General features: G+C 35.5%; 4 protein-coding genes across 5 annotated transcripts; 1 reads left to right on the plus strand and 3 right to left on the minus strand.

Annotated features, from left to right (window-relative positions):
• Positions 1-1,406: 1,406 nt before the first annotated feature.
• On the minus strand, positions 1,407-2,721 carry LOC122290848 (zinc finger protein CONSTANS-LIKE 16-like). Its single transcript, XM_043098516.1, has 3 exons — positions 2,094-2,721; positions 1,682-1,831; positions 1,407-1,561 (listed from the first exon to the last, which is right to left on the minus strand). The coding sequence occupies exons 1-3, from the start codon at positions 2,589-2,591 to the stop codon at positions 1,535-1,537; spliced, it is 675 nt and encodes a 224-aa protein (XP_042954450.1). The 5' UTR covers positions 2,592-2,721; the 3' UTR covers positions 1,407-1,534.
• Positions 2,722-4,886: 2,165 nt separating this feature from the next.
• Positions 4,887-5,650, minus strand: LOC122290849 (LOB domain-containing protein 12). Its single transcript, XM_043098517.1, has 2 exons — positions 5,430-5,650; positions 4,887-5,243 (listed from the first exon to the last, which is right to left on the minus strand). Exons 1-2 carry the CDS (start codon positions 5,583-5,585, stop codon positions 4,911-4,913), a joined length of 489 nt encoding a protein of 162 aa, XP_042954451.1. The 5' UTR covers positions 5,586-5,650; the 3' UTR covers positions 4,887-4,910.
• A 5,983-nt stretch (positions 5,651-11,633) lies between these two features.
• LOC122290850 (protein FLC EXPRESSOR) lies at positions 11,634-14,114 on the plus strand. Of its 2 annotated transcripts, none has more exons than XM_043098518.1 (4): positions 11,634-12,280; positions 12,631-12,806; positions 12,930-13,012; positions 13,818-14,114. In XM_043098518.1, the coding sequence occupies exons 1-4, from the start codon at positions 11,649-11,651 to the stop codon at positions 13,908-13,910; spliced, it is 984 nt and encodes a 327-aa protein (XP_042954452.1). In that variant the 5' UTR covers positions 11,634-11,648; the 3' UTR covers positions 13,911-14,114. The 2 variants fall into 2 exon arrangements, with proteins under 2 accessions (XP_042954452.1, XP_042954453.1); XM_043098519.1 differs by having other exon boundaries at positions 13,824-14,114.
• A 2,092-nt stretch (positions 14,115-16,206) lies between these two features.
• On the minus strand, positions 16,207-19,886 carry LOC122290851 (WAT1-related protein At5g07050-like). The gene is made up of 7 exons (XM_043098520.1): positions 19,551-19,886; positions 19,404-19,466; positions 19,144-19,260; positions 18,776-19,016; positions 16,790-16,948; positions 16,542-16,693; positions 16,207-16,456 (listed from the first exon to the last, which is right to left on the minus strand). Exons 1-7 carry the CDS (start codon positions 19,787-19,789, stop codon positions 16,321-16,323), a joined length of 1,107 nt encoding a protein of 368 aa, XP_042954454.1. The 5' UTR covers positions 19,790-19,886; the 3' UTR covers positions 16,207-16,320.
• Between the last annotated feature and the right edge of the window lie 445 nt (positions 19,887-20,331).

Consider the following 20,331-nt stretch of genomic DNA (forward strand, 5'->3'; position numbering starts at 1 on the left):
GAAAAGGAACTCATCGTGTTCATTTGGGCTAAATTCTGTCGCAGCCTGCAGGTAAGTACTCATGAATTCACGATGTTTTCTTGGTATATATAATATGTATGAATTCAGAAGAGGATTGATACGATTATTACCAACGATCGATCGATCCGGCCTTTATCTCGACTGTACTTATGTACTATATATGCCTCGGATTAGCTTTAATTCAACTTGCATGCATGCATGCTTATGTCGCGTAATTATTAATCTATCTTAAACATTTGAATTATGATGGGGGTATCAACCTCTAATTACCAGCTCCCACAGGAGCAACAATCCCCTTACAAACACAATTAGGGTCCATTTGGATATTTAAAATATGTATATCTATTAATAGAAGTGAAATGATTTGAATTAAGATACTTTATTGAGTTTTGAAAAATAAGTAAAAAAAATATTAAATAAAAATATTATAAAGTTATAAAATTGTTTTGAATATAATTTTTAGTATAATTTTTATTTTAAAATTTGAAAAAATAGTATTATTTTTTATGTTTTGTTTTAGAGTTTGGAAAAATTATAATATTTAGGTAATAATTAGTTGAAAGACTTAAAATGTTATATCACTTTTAATGTCAATCACTTCATAAATTGTGTGCGTGCGCGTACGTGATGAACGCTGAAGTGATCGATCATGTTGTCAATATATAACGAAAGTTCAAAGTCTCCTAAGATTAAGGAGGTACCATCCAATCCTTACATGATACAAGGAATGCTAACCAAAAAAGACTTAAGAAAAGTAAAAGGAAAGGCGTGAAGGCTAAAAAAACATCAATATCCGATGTGAGATATTCCATTATTCCACCACATTGATACATGTCTGCCACATCAGAAAGTCCATAATTACCCCATGACCAGTAGTACGTCGTACTCTTCAATTTGAATCATCAATCGCGTACTGCTATAATGAGGCACAACCTTTGATCTAGACGTTGGCACCTTAACGATGGTAATTGATTGGTTGTGTAAGATGGGTTGTTTCCAGTACTGCCAATGGAGCCTCCTGATCATGATGATGCATATTCTGGCAGTAGCAGACTATTATAGATCAAAAAGACAGCCAAAAGCAAAGAAAAAACCAGGAAAAAAGAACAAGATACAAATGGTGATGGAGATGGATGAGGACCACCGTATAATATGCTGAATACAATATTATACCCCCTTAAATACAAATTAATTATATATATCCCTCTGAATGCTGACCGTTGGATTGCTGAAGAAAATCTTGTGATCATGCGGTTCACGATTTGAGAGGGATATTGGAGATAGACCATGATATATATTAATTAATGGCCGGGATCTGTCAATTTTGCATGATGGGGCATTTCAAGTCCGCCATAAAAAGTTCCATAACAAGTGCACAGAAAGTCTGGAGAGTGAAGAGATATTTTCATTGACACATGCAATTACTAAAAAGGATATTCTAGAAAAGATACATGCATATAGAGAGATATTTTGAGAGATATTTCTTCGTCCGAGTTCGAGCATCTAATTATTGTCAAGAAAGTCTCTTCACAAACCGACCCTGCAACCAGAAATATAGCATTAAATACTTGATCAGTTGCAAATATGAAAAATCACAGCGTCACGAGGAAGATAGATAATCATATATACAGAGCTAGAGGACATGAATTATATATATAACCTTGAGTCTAGGCCTTTTATCTGCATTGAGTTTGCGAACTTGGTATCTTATCTTCTTTGAGAACAACCTGGTCTGGCGTTTCTCCTTGTACCTTAGAACTCTTGCTTCCCTTCTTGTTCTCCCCTCTTCCATCACAGGCACCTCTCTCGTCTTAAAAAGATTAAAAAATATCTCATTATTCAGAAATAAATATAACTTTCCTCCATGCTTTGGAATAATATATATGTAATGAACTCGTACAAAAGAAAATATATACTTGAAAGGCTCGTGACTTAAGATAAAAGTGGAACTCGTATAATCAAGATATATAATTTCCTTCAAAATATAGGGAAAGAAAGAAAATAATTTTCTTCAAAATATAGGGAAAGAAAGAAATTCAAAAAGGCTAATATATATAATAAATGGTACTAACATAATGGCCATTGCTTGCCGTGGAAGGAGAATAATCATCGGCCCAAAGAGACCCCCGGTTGGACCAAGCATCTAAGACATCTTCATAATTCAAGTTCAAATTCAATAATGCCTTCTTCTCATCATCATCATCCTCCAAAAGCCCAAGATTCTCCTTCTTTATAACCTTGCCAGTTGTACGGTAGCTTTCTTCTTCAAAAAAGCATTGGTGTGTGCTCTCAATTAACACTTTCTGCTGATGATCTTGTTCTTTACGGCTTTCTCTAAATGGAAATTCTTCCCAATCCATGAAATCCCAGTTGAGTTGACCATACCTCTTGTTGTTCTGTGGTAACTTTTCATCTGCTTCAATGCCCCAAATACCCTCCAGTCCATCCATGATGTCGAGTTCTTCATCGGCATAAGAAGCATCCTTTCTGTCGGAGAATTCCGTTAGAACAGAATCTGGCACTTCCTGTTCTTCTTTCTTTGGGCTTCTTAAGAACGAATGGTAACCCATCTTTGTTCTTCTTACTTCTTCTCTCTCTCTCTCTCTCTCTCTCTCAGAGAAAGTCTTAGTACTTTTGCTTCTTGTGTTATGTATGCATGCAAAAATGAACAAAGCCAGACAGGAGTAGCTAGATTTTTATTCATTCATTTCTTCGTTTCTTTTTTTTTTTGCTTTATTTTCCTACGGTACCTTATCATTTTGCTATTGGTTGTTTCATGGCATATTTTGTTGTAACTGGTTGAAAGACTCCAGCTTGGTGGGAGGTAGTGGGTCCCAAATGCCCTTTTCACTGTGTGGCTGTGACTTGGGAGTTGGGACCAAAGACGCGGACTCCTGTCGAGTATGTGGTACTGTAATATTATGTCGAAATTCACGTGGTCATGAAAAGGGTTGAATGTTGATAAACACAGCTCAATGGGCTTTACATGCAGCCAGCAGGTAAAAGGGTGGCCCATGTTCATGCACATGTTAGCCTATGCACTGCAGTGTGCCTTGATCTCCTGGCCTGGTAAACAAAAGCTGCACCTTTCTCGCATATATATAATGGCGTGGGCAGCAACGTATACCTTCTTTGCCCATTTTACCGTTTTCCAAGTTTCTTTTTATGCTTTCCTCCTTGCAAATGATAGTATTGTCCTATTCTGTAATCCCAACGCACACTGCCTAAAAAGAGACGTATCACTCCATTAATCGGACCTCTTTACATTTTCAAATTAAATTTGGATTTACATTTCAGAAACTCTTATAACCTCTTGGAATCATTTTATGGGCCGGGCCAAGAACTTGATCGCCTCCAAGCAATTTGAAATTATTCCTTTTATTAATATTATATATATATATATATATATATATATATATATATTCAATACTATCGTATAATTACAGGCTCCAGTTTCAATAGATTTCGTATTAAAAAGTAGAAAGTCAAGAATTTACCTATAGAACAATGATGGTCTCAAGAATCATCCAGTTGGATCATGATTATTCTAAATTTAACTTATCAAAATTTCTTCTAAAACATAATAAAAAAAAAAAAAAAAAAAAAAAAACCTTATCAAATTGATAAAAGAGTAAGCTTTTAATAAAAGTTTTGATTTCGTTGTGTTCCATCAAAATTTGTTATTTTGATAAAGTGTTTGGTATCACTTCTTTCGTTTAAATTTTAGTTATTTTGATTCCATTTTAGTTATTTTGGTCAAATCTAATCATTTCGGTCAAAATTAAATGTTTCGGTCCTCATTCTGTTTTAGACTATTTTTATAATTTTTTTATATTTAAATAATATTTTATAAATTTTAAATTTAGATTGTATTTAATTAATTATAAAATATAAATATATTTATATAATTTTAATTTTTTTATAACTTTAAATATGTCACTTTATTCTTTTTTTTATTAAATATCATTATATGTAATAGTTTATCTTTTTTTTTATTTTTTTGGGTGCCTAATTAACTCAAGTATGTGATTTTTTTTAACATATATTCATGATATACACTTTTATATATATATATATATATATAAAGGTTTTAAACCTTTATATTCTCCAAACTGACAGTTGTACTACAAACCCGTCCATGCACCAATGTAAAGCAAGGTTTTCACCTCCAAATTAATGGGATCTGTGCTGCCGAATGACATGATTGAGTTCATGACCATCCTATATAGTCTATCAAGAAAATAATAGAGCCAACGTCGTCTTTAGTCGAAAAGTACTCAGTGAAGATGGGTAAGAGATTGTACGTTTCTCACCTTTAAGGAGCGTCTACATGCATGATTACAGTAGAGGTAAAGAGAGATACAAACTCTTCACCGTATTTATTTATGAAAATTTCTATACAGTATCACGTTATCATCGCACTTTTATTTTATATAAGATAGGATATATTTATTATTATTAAATTATCATTTATTAGATAATTTTTATCATTTAATAATAATAAATATAGTACGTATATATTATATAATAAGATAAAAATATGGTATATAATATTACTCTTCATCTATATGACTTCTAAATCAAGGGAGGGCAACTATGTCAACCCAACTTTACTCCATGTCTCACATGCATGCTAGGGTTGACCCCTAAATCCAGGTCCCCTTGTTTTCTTATGCATCTAGTTTTGGCTACATTTTGCTCTTGCAATATTGGATCACTAAGCCACTAGCTTCTCTTACATACGTGTATTCATACATACGTAGATATACATATAAGACAAGCAAAATAATACACGCACAACAACCAAGGAGAGAAGGGAGAGATCGAGGGAGGAGAAAAAAAAGAAAAAGAAACAGTTTGGCAATTTCATTAGAGGCAAGGAGATAATATTAAGTCCAAAGAGACTCTCTCTTAAGAGGGTCTTGGATTACAGTGCTAGAAGAAGCAAAGCCGAGGTACTGGGGAATATTGTTATTGAAGTTGCTGGATAAAAGAAGCGACTTCTCGTCTTGGTCTATCTGGGTTGGTAAGTTAGGCTCTTGCTGCATCTGGATGCAAAGAATCTCTGCTTGAGCCATTGCAAGCTGCATTTGCAACTGTGATACTTGATTCTGTAGGTAAGAGATTGCCCCAACACATCCGTAAACAGGGTCTCTTACTCTTGCATTTGCTTCGTAAACTAAACTACTCACGGCATCTGCCCTCTGATAAATAGGAAGCTCCTGCAAAATTTTGAAGAAAAATAAATGGTGTGTCAAATTAAAGCACTTGTTACGAGTCTTTGTTTTTATGGCCAAAGCATGGTGCATGCTATAGAAATCGATCGAAAGGAAGTAAATTAAGAACAAGCTCAAAAGTAATGAAAGTACATGCAGCTAGAATAGAAAATAGCTAGAAAGATATCAGACCAGCAACATTTTGCTGACATTGCTGGCACCAAAAACCTTGTGAACAATGGCAAACTTGTGAGGGTCATCAGGTGGGAAGTAAGGAGCAAAGACGCAGTCCTTGGCGCAGCGGCGTCTCAACAACTTGCATGAAGCACAGGGTGAAGAACCCCCCATATTGTAGACTGACGATCGATCAAAAACAAGCCAAGATGAAAAGAAGATGTTTTCTAGGGGATGGAGGAAGAGAAGTTTCAGACCAAGAAAGATGCTGAAGAAAAATGAACTTACCATATGTATTTATAGTGGTTATGGAGGTGCTATCTGATCAATGTAGAATCGATCATCCACATGCTTCTGTTCTAAAATACGAATAAATTATGTACAATCGTAATTATTAAACAAGAATTGCATTGATATATTGAGTCCTACCATGCGCAACAAAGAAAATAATTTAAAGTCTACGAAATATTCCTGAGCGTTGAAGAAACCAATATTTAATCCATACACGATACAGTATATAACTACTTGATTAATTCATACATAGATATAAGTTAAGACTTGACAGTTTTAGCCTGGTAATATGAAAGATTTGTAAAATAGCATAAAAGGGCATTAAGGGTCGTTTTCAAGCAGTGGAATAAACTATTATTAAATAATTTGGAGAGGGTTGACCACAGCCTAGGCGTGTTATAGGTTGGCAATCCATCCATGCAGTTGTGAAGTAGTACTTTTCACGTTCTCCTTTTGACTCTTCTATATACATACATAAATACATACCTACGTACATATATATATATATATATGTCATGATCATGATGTTTTCTATTCCCCATACGAGTGTGTTATTGATCAGAAACATTACTTATTAGATAGAAAGATCGAGCTGGTAAAACTAAATGTAGAGATCAGTACTGATTAATAATTAATTAGGGTAGAATATGTATAGTAATATAGTAAAAAGAGAGAGGTGAAGTTCTCTAAGTAGGACCAAGACCCCCCCAGAGAGATGGGTTTCGACGTGAATGTTTGTTGGGGGACATTCATCATAAACAAATATTACATCTCCCTGCCTGTGTTTGAATTGATTCGCACCATTAATACCAGTTAGAAACGTCTTTGAATGTAAACAGCACCCTTATGCACCCACGTGCACGAGATTGTGGAAATTCAGACAAATATATATATATATTAATTGAGATCAATGCTCGAGTAATGCTATATGTATACTACACTACTATCTCACTTACATCCTATTTTATATAATGTGGTGCATTGATTATCATTAGATGATAAAAAAATATATAATAAATGTGTCATATATTATTTAATAGAATACAAGTAGAATGATAGTATGGTCTATAGAATTTTCCATATATATATATATGACACAATTAATTAATTATTTCTTATATATAGGTAGACGGATAGCTAGCATCTACATTTAATTATATATATCGACATGATGAAGAACAACAAGAATAGTAATAACTATAAACAAAATGTTGTTCCATATTTAATTATGAATCTACTTCGAGTCAAATAGTTTGCGTGCGTGTACCGATCGATTAACCGCATTGTGGCAGTGCTTTTTTATTTTTATTTTTATTTTTTTTTTGAACTCTAAATTCTCATATCATTTATTATATACAACAATATTAATAATAAGAGCCAACCAAGAAATCAATGTGAACCAGTTAATGAGATCCGACATGAAGCTAAGGTCTAATGATTATTAAAAGGAATCCCACTTCGAGAGAGAAGATTGAAACTTAAAACTATTTTAGAGTTGTGGAACCCCAAGACCCTTTTCCCACCCTAGCATTTAATGATCTTCACATGACTCCAAGCTTCTAATCTTTTGTTCCGAGGAAAACAGCACTATTCCCCTTGTTGTCATGGAATATTTATATATGTATTATTATTCGTATACGAACTTTTCGTATAAACTACGTGTGTTTTTTTCTCGATCTTAGACTTTCATCTCACACTATAAAAAAGAAAAGAAAAAAATGGGACCACTCTGCTGAATTTATTTATTGCAATTACCTCACAGAAACGTGTATGTTTACTTCCTCTTTCAAGTTTCAAACACCTAAGCTCTAGGAAGAAGAAAAACGGCCTCCAGGCCAAGTAATCTTTGTTTTGGGTTTTTTTCTTTAAATTTTGTGAATAAAGTAAAGAAAAAAACAGACATCTCTCACCGTCTTAGAGAAACAAAAACATGCGAGCTCCAACGCAAACATTGAATGCGCACTTGGTGATATGGAAGATTCGATTATTGAGATGTACGCATAGATGCGGTTCTCGATCATATCTGAAAGGGTGGAGATTATTACAAGATAGCTAGTAATGCTGTTTGAAGTTGAGGGGGGGTGTTCAAGTGGCAGCTGACTCTCGCCTGAAATTCAATTGCTTGAGCAGAGTGCTTTTGGATTTCCAATGCCACTCTTCAGAATCAAAGTCTACATTATCTGCTCGGCGCAAACATATAACTGGGATAGGATCAAGATTCACTTGTTAGAACCACATGCCATTCCGACATTGGACCGTGCTAATTTCTTCCTGCAGGGTTAGGTTTTCCATTACTATTCATGCAAAACAATGCTTATGGAAATGGTCCGGATATCAAACTACACTGTAATGAAGGGTCGATAAATAAGCATGAGAAGAGATTTAAATCCCAAAAAAATGAGCAGTGATTTGAGTCCCGGCCCATATTAAACAGGCTTGGGCAAGTGGGCCTTAATCAACAGTGTGACTAATCAATCCCTGCGGCCTGCCCATACTTTTTTTATTATATTTCTTAGAAAAGGACCCTAAACGCAAGATATCTTGTACTAATTCAGTGACCCAACTCCCCATCCGAGTTTTACTAAATATAATTATTTTTGTGTACTCTTTGAAATATTCTATTAATATATTAGTCAAATCAACTTTATATTAAAAAAATGATTCAGCTAAATCATATTAATGGAGTGTGTAAAGAATACGTAAAAATGACTGCATATAAAATTTTTAAAATTTTTTATTCACCAGATTTCTAATACACACTTGTTTTTATTTTTTATTTATTTATTTATTTATTCTCAAGAAGTGTGTAATATGGAACTAATAAATAAAGAACTCTTGAACCAAATAATGTGCATCTAACACAAGTTGCCACCAAGATTAGCAGGTCGTGTAAACCCAGTAACAGAGAACATACCTGAAGGCTCAAAGTATGAGGGTAAGTCGTTGTCGGTCATGCAAATTTCGTAGATTCCTCTTATTGATTTCATATCTGAACTAGTGCTTGCTGCACATCCTGTCACCTTGCAAAGTAATGGATGTTTGTTGCCTTTCTCAGCGCTCTTCATACTTCTTAACTTTTAGGTACACTGCAGCCTGCGTCTGAACTGATATGAAGACAGAATTTACAGTGATCAATTGACAGCATCTGGCCCCTTAAATCCTATTTGAGGAACATGGGAATGATTTGAATCATTTGATCGCCAAATATCGGAACTAAGAAACTAGTTAGACCTATAGCACTTCTTTCTAGATCCTCATATGTAACATTTTTTTTCCCACTTGCTAGTTGCTAAAGAACTCATCTGACTAACACAACCATATCTGAAGGCTTCGGTTTTCCCCTACGTGAATTTTTCAAGAGAATAATTAAATCTTCTTCTTGATCATCATAATCAACTGAAAAATTCTTTTCATTTCATAAATTGTCAGTCGGTAATCTTCCTTTGCACTCCAAAACATAAGAATCAAGCTGCTGCTTTTCTGCCAACTGATCAGGTGGTGAAGTGGCTGATGTCAAAGAAAAGTTACACAAATTTTCAGTTTTCATTCAAATCTCCTGATTTTGTCCAAAAGTTACACAAATTTTCAAAGAATGTATCTATTTTGGGGTTTGCAATATCGTTACTTTCAAGGCATAATTGATAATAGTGCGTTTTCACATGCCTATAAGGAAAAAACGTCAATAGTGAAGGCTGAGATTAGAATGAGCAATCACTACGTTTTCTGACTTCAAATTAGAACAGCTGTTATGTAAACAAAAAAGAAAGAAGTCCCAAGATTTGAATGTCTGAGCCAGCTTGATCTGGCAAACAAAAGTAAGGTCGAGATACATCGAATATACCAATCAGATGATCCAGTTATATATAAATTGCAGTGACAATACGAGATTATATTCTAAACATGGACTTTAGAACGAGAACAAGGAAAGAGTTCTTCTCAAATAGAAACACACTAAAATCCCTCTGACAGAGATGTAAGAACACGAAGATACACTCCTTGAATGACGTTGAATGTGTAGGCAGAGGTGTGATAAACTATCCCCAAAACAGAGCAAACAAATGTCTGTGTCTTAAAAAAAAAAAAAAAAAAAAAAAAGCCCCACTTGAGACCATCAGGAAAGTTAACAAGATCAAATTTCCTTCAATATTAAGATGGATAGCTTCATTGGGAATGCTACAAAAGCTAGCCAGATTAATTTTCCTTGTAATACATTAAGCTTCCTTAATTGAGGTATCTGACGATTCTTAAGCCTAACTCTGATATGATCTACAAGGCTCAGTGGAACCCTATTTAACTTCGGTAGACTGTAGTGATATTGCCTCATTAATTCATGAACAATTCCATACCTACAACTTAGCCCATGGCAGAATTTGTAGCCTATCTAAGTCCTCTTACTTGCAAATTGGTGTGAACCACCCATCAAATATTCACATGGCATGATTTGATTTGCATGATAAATTTTAATTTAAATTTTATACATTAAATATCGTGTCGTCAACCAGCAACAGAATAAGAATAAAGTAAAACAACATCGAAATTACCTTCACAGCAATTGAATAGAAACTATGGTCTAGGAGTGTTCAACGAAATCTTCTGCTTGATCACTGAGATTTCTTAGATGAGAATTTTGAATTTTAAGATTAAATATTAAAATATTATTATTATTTTAGAATTTAAAAAAATAAGAAAAAAATTAAATTGTTTATTATATTTATATAGAAATTTAAAAAAATTATAATAATAAGATAAAAATTTTATATTTAAAATAAAATTTCTTAATAGCCAAACATTATCTAAAATATGAAATTTCCAGCCGTTGGGAACTCCTATACTGGAGTTCTCACATACGCAAGGCCTCATATCTCAAAGCGAAGCAACTCTGAAGAGATTGAGCGCGCCAAGAAAAAATTACTAATAAGGGTAGATAGTAAAGAGTTTCCCTAGCTATATAATAAACTCCAACCAATGATCAAGTGCGTGCATCACACGCACCAACGCGCCTAGAAGTAGCCCACTCACAGGCATGGAAAAAAGCGCATGCACAACACCTTCCACACACGTACCAACCATCCTAGACGCTTGTGCGTCTAATACACGCGCACTCGCCTATAAAGTATAATGTATTAGACGCACTAACGCGCCTAAGATGCAGCCTACTCGTAGGCAGACGTAAAAGGCGCATGGACAATACTCTCCACACGCGCTTTGACGTGCACCAACTTTCTTAGACACGTGATAGACACGCTCCTACAACACTCTCCACAAGCGCTCTTGACCAGCCTTCTTAAATGCGTGGTAGACACGCTCCTACGCTTCATCCATGCGCATTGCCCTTTCTCAACACGTGTATTACACACTCGCAAATGACTCAGACGTAGCCTACTCGCAAGCAGAGGAATAGAGTGCGTGGGCAACACTCTCCACACACGTCCCCACGCCCACCAGCTGTTCTAAACACGTGGAGTACACGCTTTCACGTACCATCACATGCACCAGACACCTGAAGATATTCTCTGTTGTACTAAATTTTTATATTTTCATGAATTCTTATTGATAGCCAACTATGTCAATAAACTAATCAAGAAACTAAGATTAACTTAAAAATCATGCATTCCTAAATAAACTATAGATTTATGACTTTTTATCATAGACTAAATTATAAGTAATGTTATTATGTTTTTAATTTATATCATTTAATTTTTTTATGACGTTAAGTGATTTATTAAAAAAAATTTTAAAAATATATATTTAAAATAAAATATTCCCAACATAAGAAAGAGATTAAGGTCTCGTTTGAATATAAATAATATTTCGTTTTATTTTATTTAATTATTAAAATTTTTATATAAACTATAATAAATTTTAAAATTTTAAATTTTAATAAAATCTTATTCAATTCCATTTCGTCGGTCTAAATTATGAAAAGTGAATAATATAAATTTGGAAATGGAGCAGCAGCTGTGTTTATTTTTTGTTCTTTTTGGCGAGGCAAGCTTCAGCTGCTGGGAAATCTGGGACATGGCCGGACGAAAGCACCGTACTTCCAATGCCTCGAAACTCCGGGAAGAAGCCCGAATCGACGACGCTCGCCTCCTTCACCACCTTCGTGGCCCCCACCACCCCTCGCCATCTGTTAGGTCCCACCACCACCCGAGCTCCGTTGTCCTCGAAGACAGAATCGCCATTCAGCACCGCGAGATCCAATCCCTTCTCGAGGAAAACCAACGGCTCGCCTCCACCCATGTGGCCCTCAAGCACAACCTCCGCTCGGCTCAGATGGATCTCCGACACCTCTCGGAGAAGGCCGCCGATGTGAAAGCCGAGAGAGATGCTCAAGCGAGTGAGTTGTACGAGAGGTGCTTGAAGATGGAGGCCGAGGTTCGTGCGATCGATGAGATGAGCGCCGAGCTCGCTCAGGTGCGGTCTGATGTGCAGAAATTCGGCGGGGCACGCCAGGAGCTCTCGGCGCAGCTCCAAGCCATCGAGGGCGATCTCGCCAGGGCACGCTCGGAGTTGCAGCAAGTCCCGCCTATTAAGGCCAACATTGAGAGCGTGCGCAAGGAGATTCAGAGAGGAAGGTGATTTTTTCCTGATTTTATTTTTCTTATGCAATTTTACTCCCATTCACTTTTAATTTTTATGCATTTAATTGAAACTAGGCAAATTTAGTGGCGGAAATATCAGATAAATTGTTGAGAAGCCTATTAAAGATGCATAATCTGAAAAGAACCGTGCATAGAATTTGAATTGAGCTAAGCAAGGAGTTTAATTAGAGAAAGCAAAGCCACTTTGGAAGGGTGGGGGAAGAGGGAGTTATTTTGTTCGTTCGAGTACTTGATGTTCTATGATGGAATTGATTGAAAGTAATAAGAAATTACATGGTTATCTTTTCGAAAGTTTCAAATGATACCACTTCTGTTATGAATAGGGCTGCTATCGAAAACGAGAAGAAAACACGTGCTAGTAACCTCGAGCACAGGCAAGCAATGGATAGATATATGATTTCCATGACTCGTGAAATTGAGAAACTACGTGCGGAACTGGCTGATGCGGAGAAAAGAGCAAGGGCTGCTGCTGCTGCAGCAGCGATAGCAGCAAACCCAAGTAATTCATCTTTGACTGATTTGGTTTTTCTTGGAATATGTTTTATTGCCGCTTATTGCATTTGCAGAAATTAAGCAATCAATTAAGTTCAACTCTTTAACGTTTGGAGTGGTTTATATTCAGGTACTGGATATGCTGCAAGCTACAGCAATCATGGTATGGCGTATGGAGGAAATTCATACCCTGATCCTTATGGAACGGATCAGGTATGTACCCTAGTGTGCTCACTAGTGCATTCTGAAAATTTTCAGTCCCACTGGAGTGATGATTTTTGCTTTTTTTGATGTTACCACCCTCTAGATTAAAAGTAGTGGAACTTTGGTGCATGCTGTTTTAGGGTCTGAGACTGTAATTTGTAAAGAGGGGGGGAGGGGAAACAGTTTTAGGTTTGACACACAGCTGAGGATAGTAGATAAATGAACCGGCAATGTGGATTTGTTCATTCACAAGAACAGTGACCATTTATGAACTCTATCTTGCAAAATATGCATAAACGATAGTCTTTTTTTTAAAAAAAAAAAACCAAACTGATTGTGCATGGTCTGTGCATCACCTTGAGCTTATTGCACTGTGAAACTGGAACTTAGTTGAAAGAAACTGAGAACTATTTTGGATCAGTGCCAATTGAGCTTTAAATTGACATGTGTTAGGTTAGAAGGAAGTTATGGAAAGCTGCTTAACAATATCTCCTGGACAGTAAAGTAGAAACCTCTTACATTTTCAGATTTTCACACACCCATGAAACTGTTGGAAGTTAGACAGCACCACGTAAATGATTTTATTTTGCCAGTAACATGGTTATTTAAGTCAACCTTCTTTGTGACGTCTCTGGTTCTCATAATATGAAACTAGAAAAATAGTCGGTAAGGTATTTGCTCCCACCATATTAATCTATACGGTAATAAACTTACTCTTCTTTATGCATAACTTGATGACTTGTATTTGAACTACATAATTTTGTGGCTTTTAAATGATAATTACGGTCATTCTTAAACTATGTACTCTATTTAGTTTCAGGGCCCTGCTGGTGCTGGTTCTCATCACGAATCCGGAGTTGTGCCGCAAGGTACTTATGGCATGCAACAAACACATGTACATAGATAGGATCTCAGAAAGTTTTGGAATAACCAGGATTTATGCATTTTTCCCTTTCTGTTGCAATTAAGAAATTAGATGGCTCGATGTTGTTTATATTGTATCTTATCACATGGTATACTGCATTCCTTTCATAAATTGTTAATTAATATCTAGATCATCACTTAAAACAAAAAAAAATTGTATCTTGATCAATCAGTCTTTTTTCTGCTCTTTCCTCTGGTCGTTGCTTGCAATTTATTCTCTGTTGTCAATCATAAAATCTCGCCCCGGAAAAGCCTAGAAGATCAAAACTTAATTTGTTCATTATTTAAATGAATTAATGTCGTTACCATATTTCTCAATCATAGGCCCAACATCTGTTTTTTCATTAACCAATACAAAAATAAAGATCATGAAAGTAAATTAGAAAATTTTATATACCATATTATCATCTTGCTAGCATCCCACTAAGTAAGATGTGATACATTTCTTACTATTGAATGATTATTTAGTACATGTTTTTTTATTATTAAATGAATATAAATACACTACACTATAAATAATAGGATGAAAGTGAGATAGTGATATAACGTAAATTACTTAAGTAAATTTCGAAAAGTCTTAATCCAATAATCTCCTCAAAGCCCAACGTACACAATCAGTCCCTTTCAACCAATTAAACATCCCAGAGGAGTCCGACTCAGCCTCCACGTTCATGACATTGAGTTGCATATATGGTATATATACAGTCACAGACTAAAGGGTGCATCGTCTCCTTGACAGAATTGCTCGCGGATATCTTGGTTTAAAGTTTGAAGAATGTTAGACGAGATAGTTTCGATACGTGTAAGTTTAGTATGTTTTATTTGAAATATAACGAGATTTATAATTAAAAATTGAATTTTTTTAATGGGTTTCGAGTTTGTCCACGTTTTTTAAAAGAAATATACGAACTTATATATCCTAATACGGTAAAAATTATTTTCTTTAAAATTTAGATTTGGGCGCCTTTCAAAATTAGTGTATATTAAAAAATTGGATTAAAGAAGGCTTGAGGAAAATCCAGCATTAACGGAAGAAATTAGAAAAAACAAAAGGTGATGGATGTAATTAAGTTGCCCAAAGCAGATGCAACAGCTGGTGAGCTAGTGGATTCCAGTCCTGCGTAATACGCTGTACGTCCTCCCAAACACAGCACTAAATTGAAAAGTGAGTAATTAATCAAGCAATTAAGCTAAATGTGTTATAAACTATCTTGAATTGTATGACCACATTTATCTAGTCATCAAATGCACAGTGCATAGTACCAGCATAGTACCAGCATAGTACAGCATAGTAACTGACATAGTGAATAGTCGACATATGCACAGTGCATAGTGCCAGCATAGTACTGCATAGTAACTGACATAGTGAATGGCCGACATATGCACAGTACATAGTGCCAGCATAGTACTGCATAGTAAGTTAGCATAGTCCCCTTTGTACGCCTATATATATCGTTGAATTCTTTAATAAATTCATAAGTTTCATAACTTCTCTAAACTCTATCTCTCTCTCCTTTTAGAAAGTTTTATAATAAATCTATCTCTCTCTTTCCTTTTCGATAGTTTTATAACAAAATGCACTTTTTATCGATCCTATTCACTTATATACCCATCAAATATATAAACAAATTAGCGAGATCATGATAGAAATCATACATTGTGCAAAATCAATTTTGCGATTTCCTGTATTCTAACAATTTTTTGACCAAATGTTCGATGAATCTTTACACAATCTTAAGCTATGGGGTAAGGTTGTTCAAACATGACAAGCTGGGAGGTCATGGGTCAAAATAAACATTTGACGTACATAAATATTATGGACGTGTTTTATCGCCATTCACGCATGGTCACATGTAATCAAATACTAGAGTAACTTGAAGGTTTTGGAGAACATCTTCGATTTCTAAGTCAATAATTACGATGGAAAACTCCATTTTTAATACCAATGAATCATATGATCTCTACATACTTGGGTTCTTTGCATATATAGAGTCTGTGAGATTTCTGTTATTATGTGATAGAGAACTTATCCCCTATTCAAAATTCAAGTTATAGGGTGAAGGGTATATCTATACTCAAATGATAGGATAAATTTTCTTACCCGAATGACGCTCAGACAATTATTCTCTCGATAGTTAGGATGGACTGGACTCTGAGGGTGGGCCAAGTTCTTAGGAGATCATGCGTTAGTAGCCCGGTTGGTAACCCAAGCCCACTGGTCAGCCCAATAAGCCTCGTAATGTATCGTGCAAATATTAACTCAGCATCATTCACGTAACTCGATCCATCCGCATGTAGGTAAGAAATTTAAGAGTGAAAAGTTACACGATCTTATTAAACAAATAAAACTTAAGTTTCTAATAGGATACCACAATGCATTTAAATACATAACTCTATTGTTTTACTTCCTTAATTTCAATAACTTCTTGAGTTATGGTTTGCTCGAAACGCTTCTGATCAGCTTTCTCCTTTTCTTTTCCCCATAGAGTGGCGTACAGACCAAGAACTATCAATGTAGCTCCAATAATACTGAAATGGAAGTAGAAAATACCACAATAAAATCCATTTGGTACCAAAAGCTAGCAATTATATATTCATCTATCCACGTACATACCTTCCCATATATAAAGCATCTCCTAAAATGAGCAGTCCCATAATGGCTACAACAATTGTGAACAATGGTCTAAACGCTGTCATGAAAACTGGACCCTTTTTTTTTACTACCAACGTTTGAATATAAATAGTAATTCCAAATATCACAATCCCCTGCCAAATAAAAAAAAAAATGTCTGAAATTTAGATTTTCAAGAATCATATATAAAGATGAAGATATGGGGTGACATTTAGAAATTAAAAATATACACTGTAGATGGGAGCAAGAAGGTTGATGTTCCATGACAACTTCCATGAAGAAGCTTTATGATCCAGAATTGCCGCCACGATTGTGGAGAGAACAGCACTCGATATGCAAGTTAATAATGTGAGAGTTATTGGTGCCGGATACATTTTGATTGTAATTGTCTACAATAATCATGTCATCATGTCAATTATCACTTTGTTCCCTTCTCTATATACATAGGAGCTAACAAGCTAAATATTTAGACAAAGAGAGGCCTGACCTACTTCAATATTTGCGATTAAACTGAACAGTTTATGGAAAACAAAAATAGAGAATGCCAAGTATCAAGCCAATCCTTGGCATGTGGTGTCATGTAGCTTACTAAAAAATTTAAAACAGAAACATAAAAAAGTATAGATCGGAATCTAGGATTTTAGTCTTTATCTTTTTATATTTTTGGGTATCATTTTATTCTAAATATATAATTTTAAAAATTCTTAAATTCTTTTAATAAGTCACATGACACTACATTGTAGTGCCACGTCATAAAGACAAAGTGAGTGATATAAATTAAGGGTATAGTAGCTTACTCTTGACCCAAATCCATAACACTAAATCAAAATCTTTGAATTCTGTTTTGACTTTATGATATAACTAAAATGGATCCAACTACTGCTCATAAACCGATCAATGTTGGTCAGTTTTGGTTTAGAAATGCCAAAACAATCAAACTTTCAAGAAATTAAACTGCTCATCCCCTGGAAGTACTTATAATTAGGGGTGAGAGTATCACCCCTTAACTAGTGAGCCCTTGTCTTGCACCCCATTATTGCATGAAATAATTTGGGCACCCATACCTTGGCATCGCTTCCAGTGGATGGGTGCCCTTGTCCAAATACTAGGGGCAGATTGGCCCACACAGCCATTTGTCCAACCTCGCCCACCACCCACCCATAGTGAAAAAGTCTATAGATCCAAAACCAAAACTAAATAATCGAAAAAAAAAAAAAAAAAACTAAAATCAACCAGAAACGACAACAACCATTTAACAGTTACAAATACCAATAAAAAAACTAAACTTAAAAAAAAATTGCAACTTTCTGTTTCAGCAAGACTACAATGTAGTTGTGGGTCTGAGCAAAGAACCACGGCCACACATGGCTGTGGGTCTCTTCGCAAAATCCACGGCCATGTTGTGGCCCATATCCCATGGGTGTCTGAGACACCATGTCTCACAGTCACAAGTTTCAGCCTTCAAGAAGAAAAAGTAGAGGAGAAGAAGAGAGGAGATTGGAGAGAACGACATAGGGAAAGAGAGAAATGAGATTTTTGCAAAAAATTTAAGATTTTCTATTCTTTATATAGCACTCAGCCAAACATCAAAATGACGTTCTTTTATAAAAGAAAATAGTTATATATGTGTGTGAGTGTGAATGGACGGGCCCTAATGCAGGCGAGCTAGGGCCTAACCTGGGCCCCGTCCTTGCGTGTCTTCTTAGGTGCGGACGAAGGCCCACACCCTGACATTTGACGGCCGAGGGCACCCCACTACCCAAATGGGGGCCAGTCGGTGGGGATGGGAGGGTGGACAAGTGGCGGGGGCCTTACAACCTACCCTACTTATAATTTGAAATCCATTTTGCTTCTATTCAATTGAAATGCACAATTCACATTTTGCTTCTATTTTAAATTGGAAAATATTTTAGCCACAAAATGATTATACAAAAATAAACCACAAATTGATTTGACTTAATGTGATACGTCAAATTGTAAAATTACTTTTATTGTAAAATAGATCTAACTAATCCTATAAAACTACGTCAGTTTAGGGGTTTACTTTTATATAATCTTTTTGTGTATGTAGCAGTTCTTTTTGGAGTATAATCAATCTTTCTATTTGAAAACAATAACTATAATTCAAGGAATTCGAAAATACCTGTGGATCATGATTTGGAGTATTATAATCTATACTAATGGCTTATATTAAGCATTGGCTTAAGGGATTTCACCTGTAAGATGTAGAATGCTGACAATGAAATGTATGAAATCACAAGTATCAAGGAGCCCTTAATTAAATCCTTGTCTAAAAGTAATCTCGATCCAGTGGTAGGTTGATGCGAGCGTTGAGAATGAAAAGAAATCACAGCAGGACCCTTGTATAAGGTCATCAGTGTTGCTCCTCCAAAGGCTATGATGGTCCCCAATATCTTGGCTTGAGAACCACGCTTGGAAAGGTCTACTTTCTCCATCCTGAATATGCCAAGCAAGATTTATCAACTCAAGAAGCATAGAATGACAATATAGGGAGGGAATCACTGTTCTGGGATTAATTGATATTCATTATCCTTTTGGCATTAATTATTATTTTTCCTCATACCTGCACAGAACGGCCAGGATAAAGGTGATTGATGGAATTAAGTTGGCCAATGCAGCTGCAAAAGTTGGTGAAGTGTATTCCAGTCCTGCGAAAAACAACGTCCTCCCAAGCACAGATCTATATTTGAAAGTAAGTGAAAAATCAAGGAATTAACAGAAACTTTAAATTGTTATGCCTAGTTGATAAAACTAGAAAACAGACTCCTGTAGATATGGAGCAAGCCGGCAGAGGATGACCCATTCATCTTGCATACAACTTACCCCACGAGACCCAATAAGAAGACATTTCTTAAGATTGCTACGCTTAGTTTGCTGTTAATGTTCCTGCAAGGGAGTGTACAAGAGAAGTTGACAGAAGAGATTGAAAGAATGCCAAAACAAGAGAAGACGTGAAAGAGAGATGGTAACCTTTCGAAGATTAATGCGAAAAAAACAGTAGCTAGAATTCCAAAAATTTGTCCATAGGCAACAAGCACATAACGATTCATGCCTTTGTCCAGAGCGGCTTTTGAGACTATGTTGTATCCTGCAAAGCAAACATTTGAGAATATGCAATACATGTATTGTCTCAACTCTTCGCATGCCTCTCCCTTATTGCTTGATCTTCTTCCATCTCTCACACTGCTCTCTTGATCCTGCTCTTCCATTTTGATCCTTTCCTACCAAAATATGATGACTGATCGATCAGCAAACTCGAGAGCTCTTGACAATGAACCACCAAAATGAACCACAATGTGCTTGCTGGACTCCACTCATGAAAAGGATCTGGATACCTATAAATAATAGGTTGCTTATGGGTATGTTTGGATGCTAAGCTCGTCTTAGCCTATCTCAAACCAATCATTGATTAGATCTATGGCATTTTGAACTTTTCATAAAAATTGAAAACATATTTTAACCTATTTCATATATTCAAACACATGATCTCATTGGACCCACAAAACCGGCCACTCAAACATATTAATTCATTACTATTTACAGATCAATTCAGATAATCTGAAATCATTTCAACACCTAAACATAGTATAAATTTGTTTGCAATTGGAACGTGAATGTAGAAAGTCTCCAAACCACTTAAAACTAGCCCACTAGTGCCTTCTGACTATTAAGTGATAGTGGAATACTTCATCCTTGTCTTAGCCAATTATGATTACTGGACTATTAAAGCATCGGTTCCACTGGCAGGAAA

Source organism: Carya illinoinensis, chromosome 13, assembly GCF_018687715.1.
Source record: "Carya illinoinensis cultivar Pawnee chromosome 13, C.illinoinensisPawnee_v1, whole genome shotgun sequence".
Taxonomy (NCBI): domain Eukaryota; kingdom Viridiplantae; phylum Streptophyta; class Magnoliopsida; order Fagales; family Juglandaceae; genus Carya; species Carya illinoinensis.

Coding starts and splice junctions, on each gene's coding strand:
- LOC122290848 (XM_043098516.1), bottom strand. CDS start 2,591: ATGGGTTACCATTCGTTCTTAAGAAGCCCAAAGAAAGAAGAACAGGAA. Junction 1,832..2,093: donor CGGCAAGCAATGGCCATTAT/GTTAGTACCATT, acceptor AATCTTTTTAAG/ACGAGAGAGGTGCCTGTGAT. Junction 1,562..1,681: donor ATAAAAGGCCTAGACTCAAG/GTTATATATATA, acceptor TTCTGGTTGCAG/GGTCGGTTTGTGAAGAGACT.
- LOC122290849 (XM_043098517.1), bottom strand. CDS start 5,585: ATGGGGGGTTCTTCACCCTGTGCTTCATGCAAGTTGTTGAGACGCCGC. Junction 5,244..5,429: donor ATGTCAGCAAAATGTTGCTG/GTCTGATATCTT, acceptor AAAATTTTGCAG/GAGCTTCCTATTTATCAGAG.
- LOC122290850 (XM_043098518.1), top strand. CDS start 11,649: ATGGAGCAGCAGCTGTGTTTATTTTTTGTTCTTTTTGGCGAGGCAAGC. Junction 12,281..12,630: donor AAGGAGATTCAGAGAGGAAG/GTGATTTTTTCC, acceptor TGTTATGAATAG/GGCTGCTATCGAAAACGAGA. Junction 13,013..13,817: donor ATCCTTATGGAACGGATCAG/GTATGTACCCTA, acceptor TACTCTATTTAG/TTTCAGGGCCCTGCTGGTGC.
- LOC122290851 (XM_043098520.1), bottom strand. CDS start 19,789: ATGGAAGAGCAGGATCAAGAGAGCAGTGTGAGAGATGGAAGAAGATCA. Junction 19,261..19,403: donor TTCTTATTGGGTCTCGTGGG/GTAAGTTGTATG, acceptor TTTCAAATATAG/ATCTGTGCTTGGGAGGACGT. Junction 19,017..19,143: donor ATCCTGGCCGTTCTGTGCAG/GTATGAGGAAAA, acceptor TGGCATATTCAG/GATGGAGAAAGTAGACCTTT.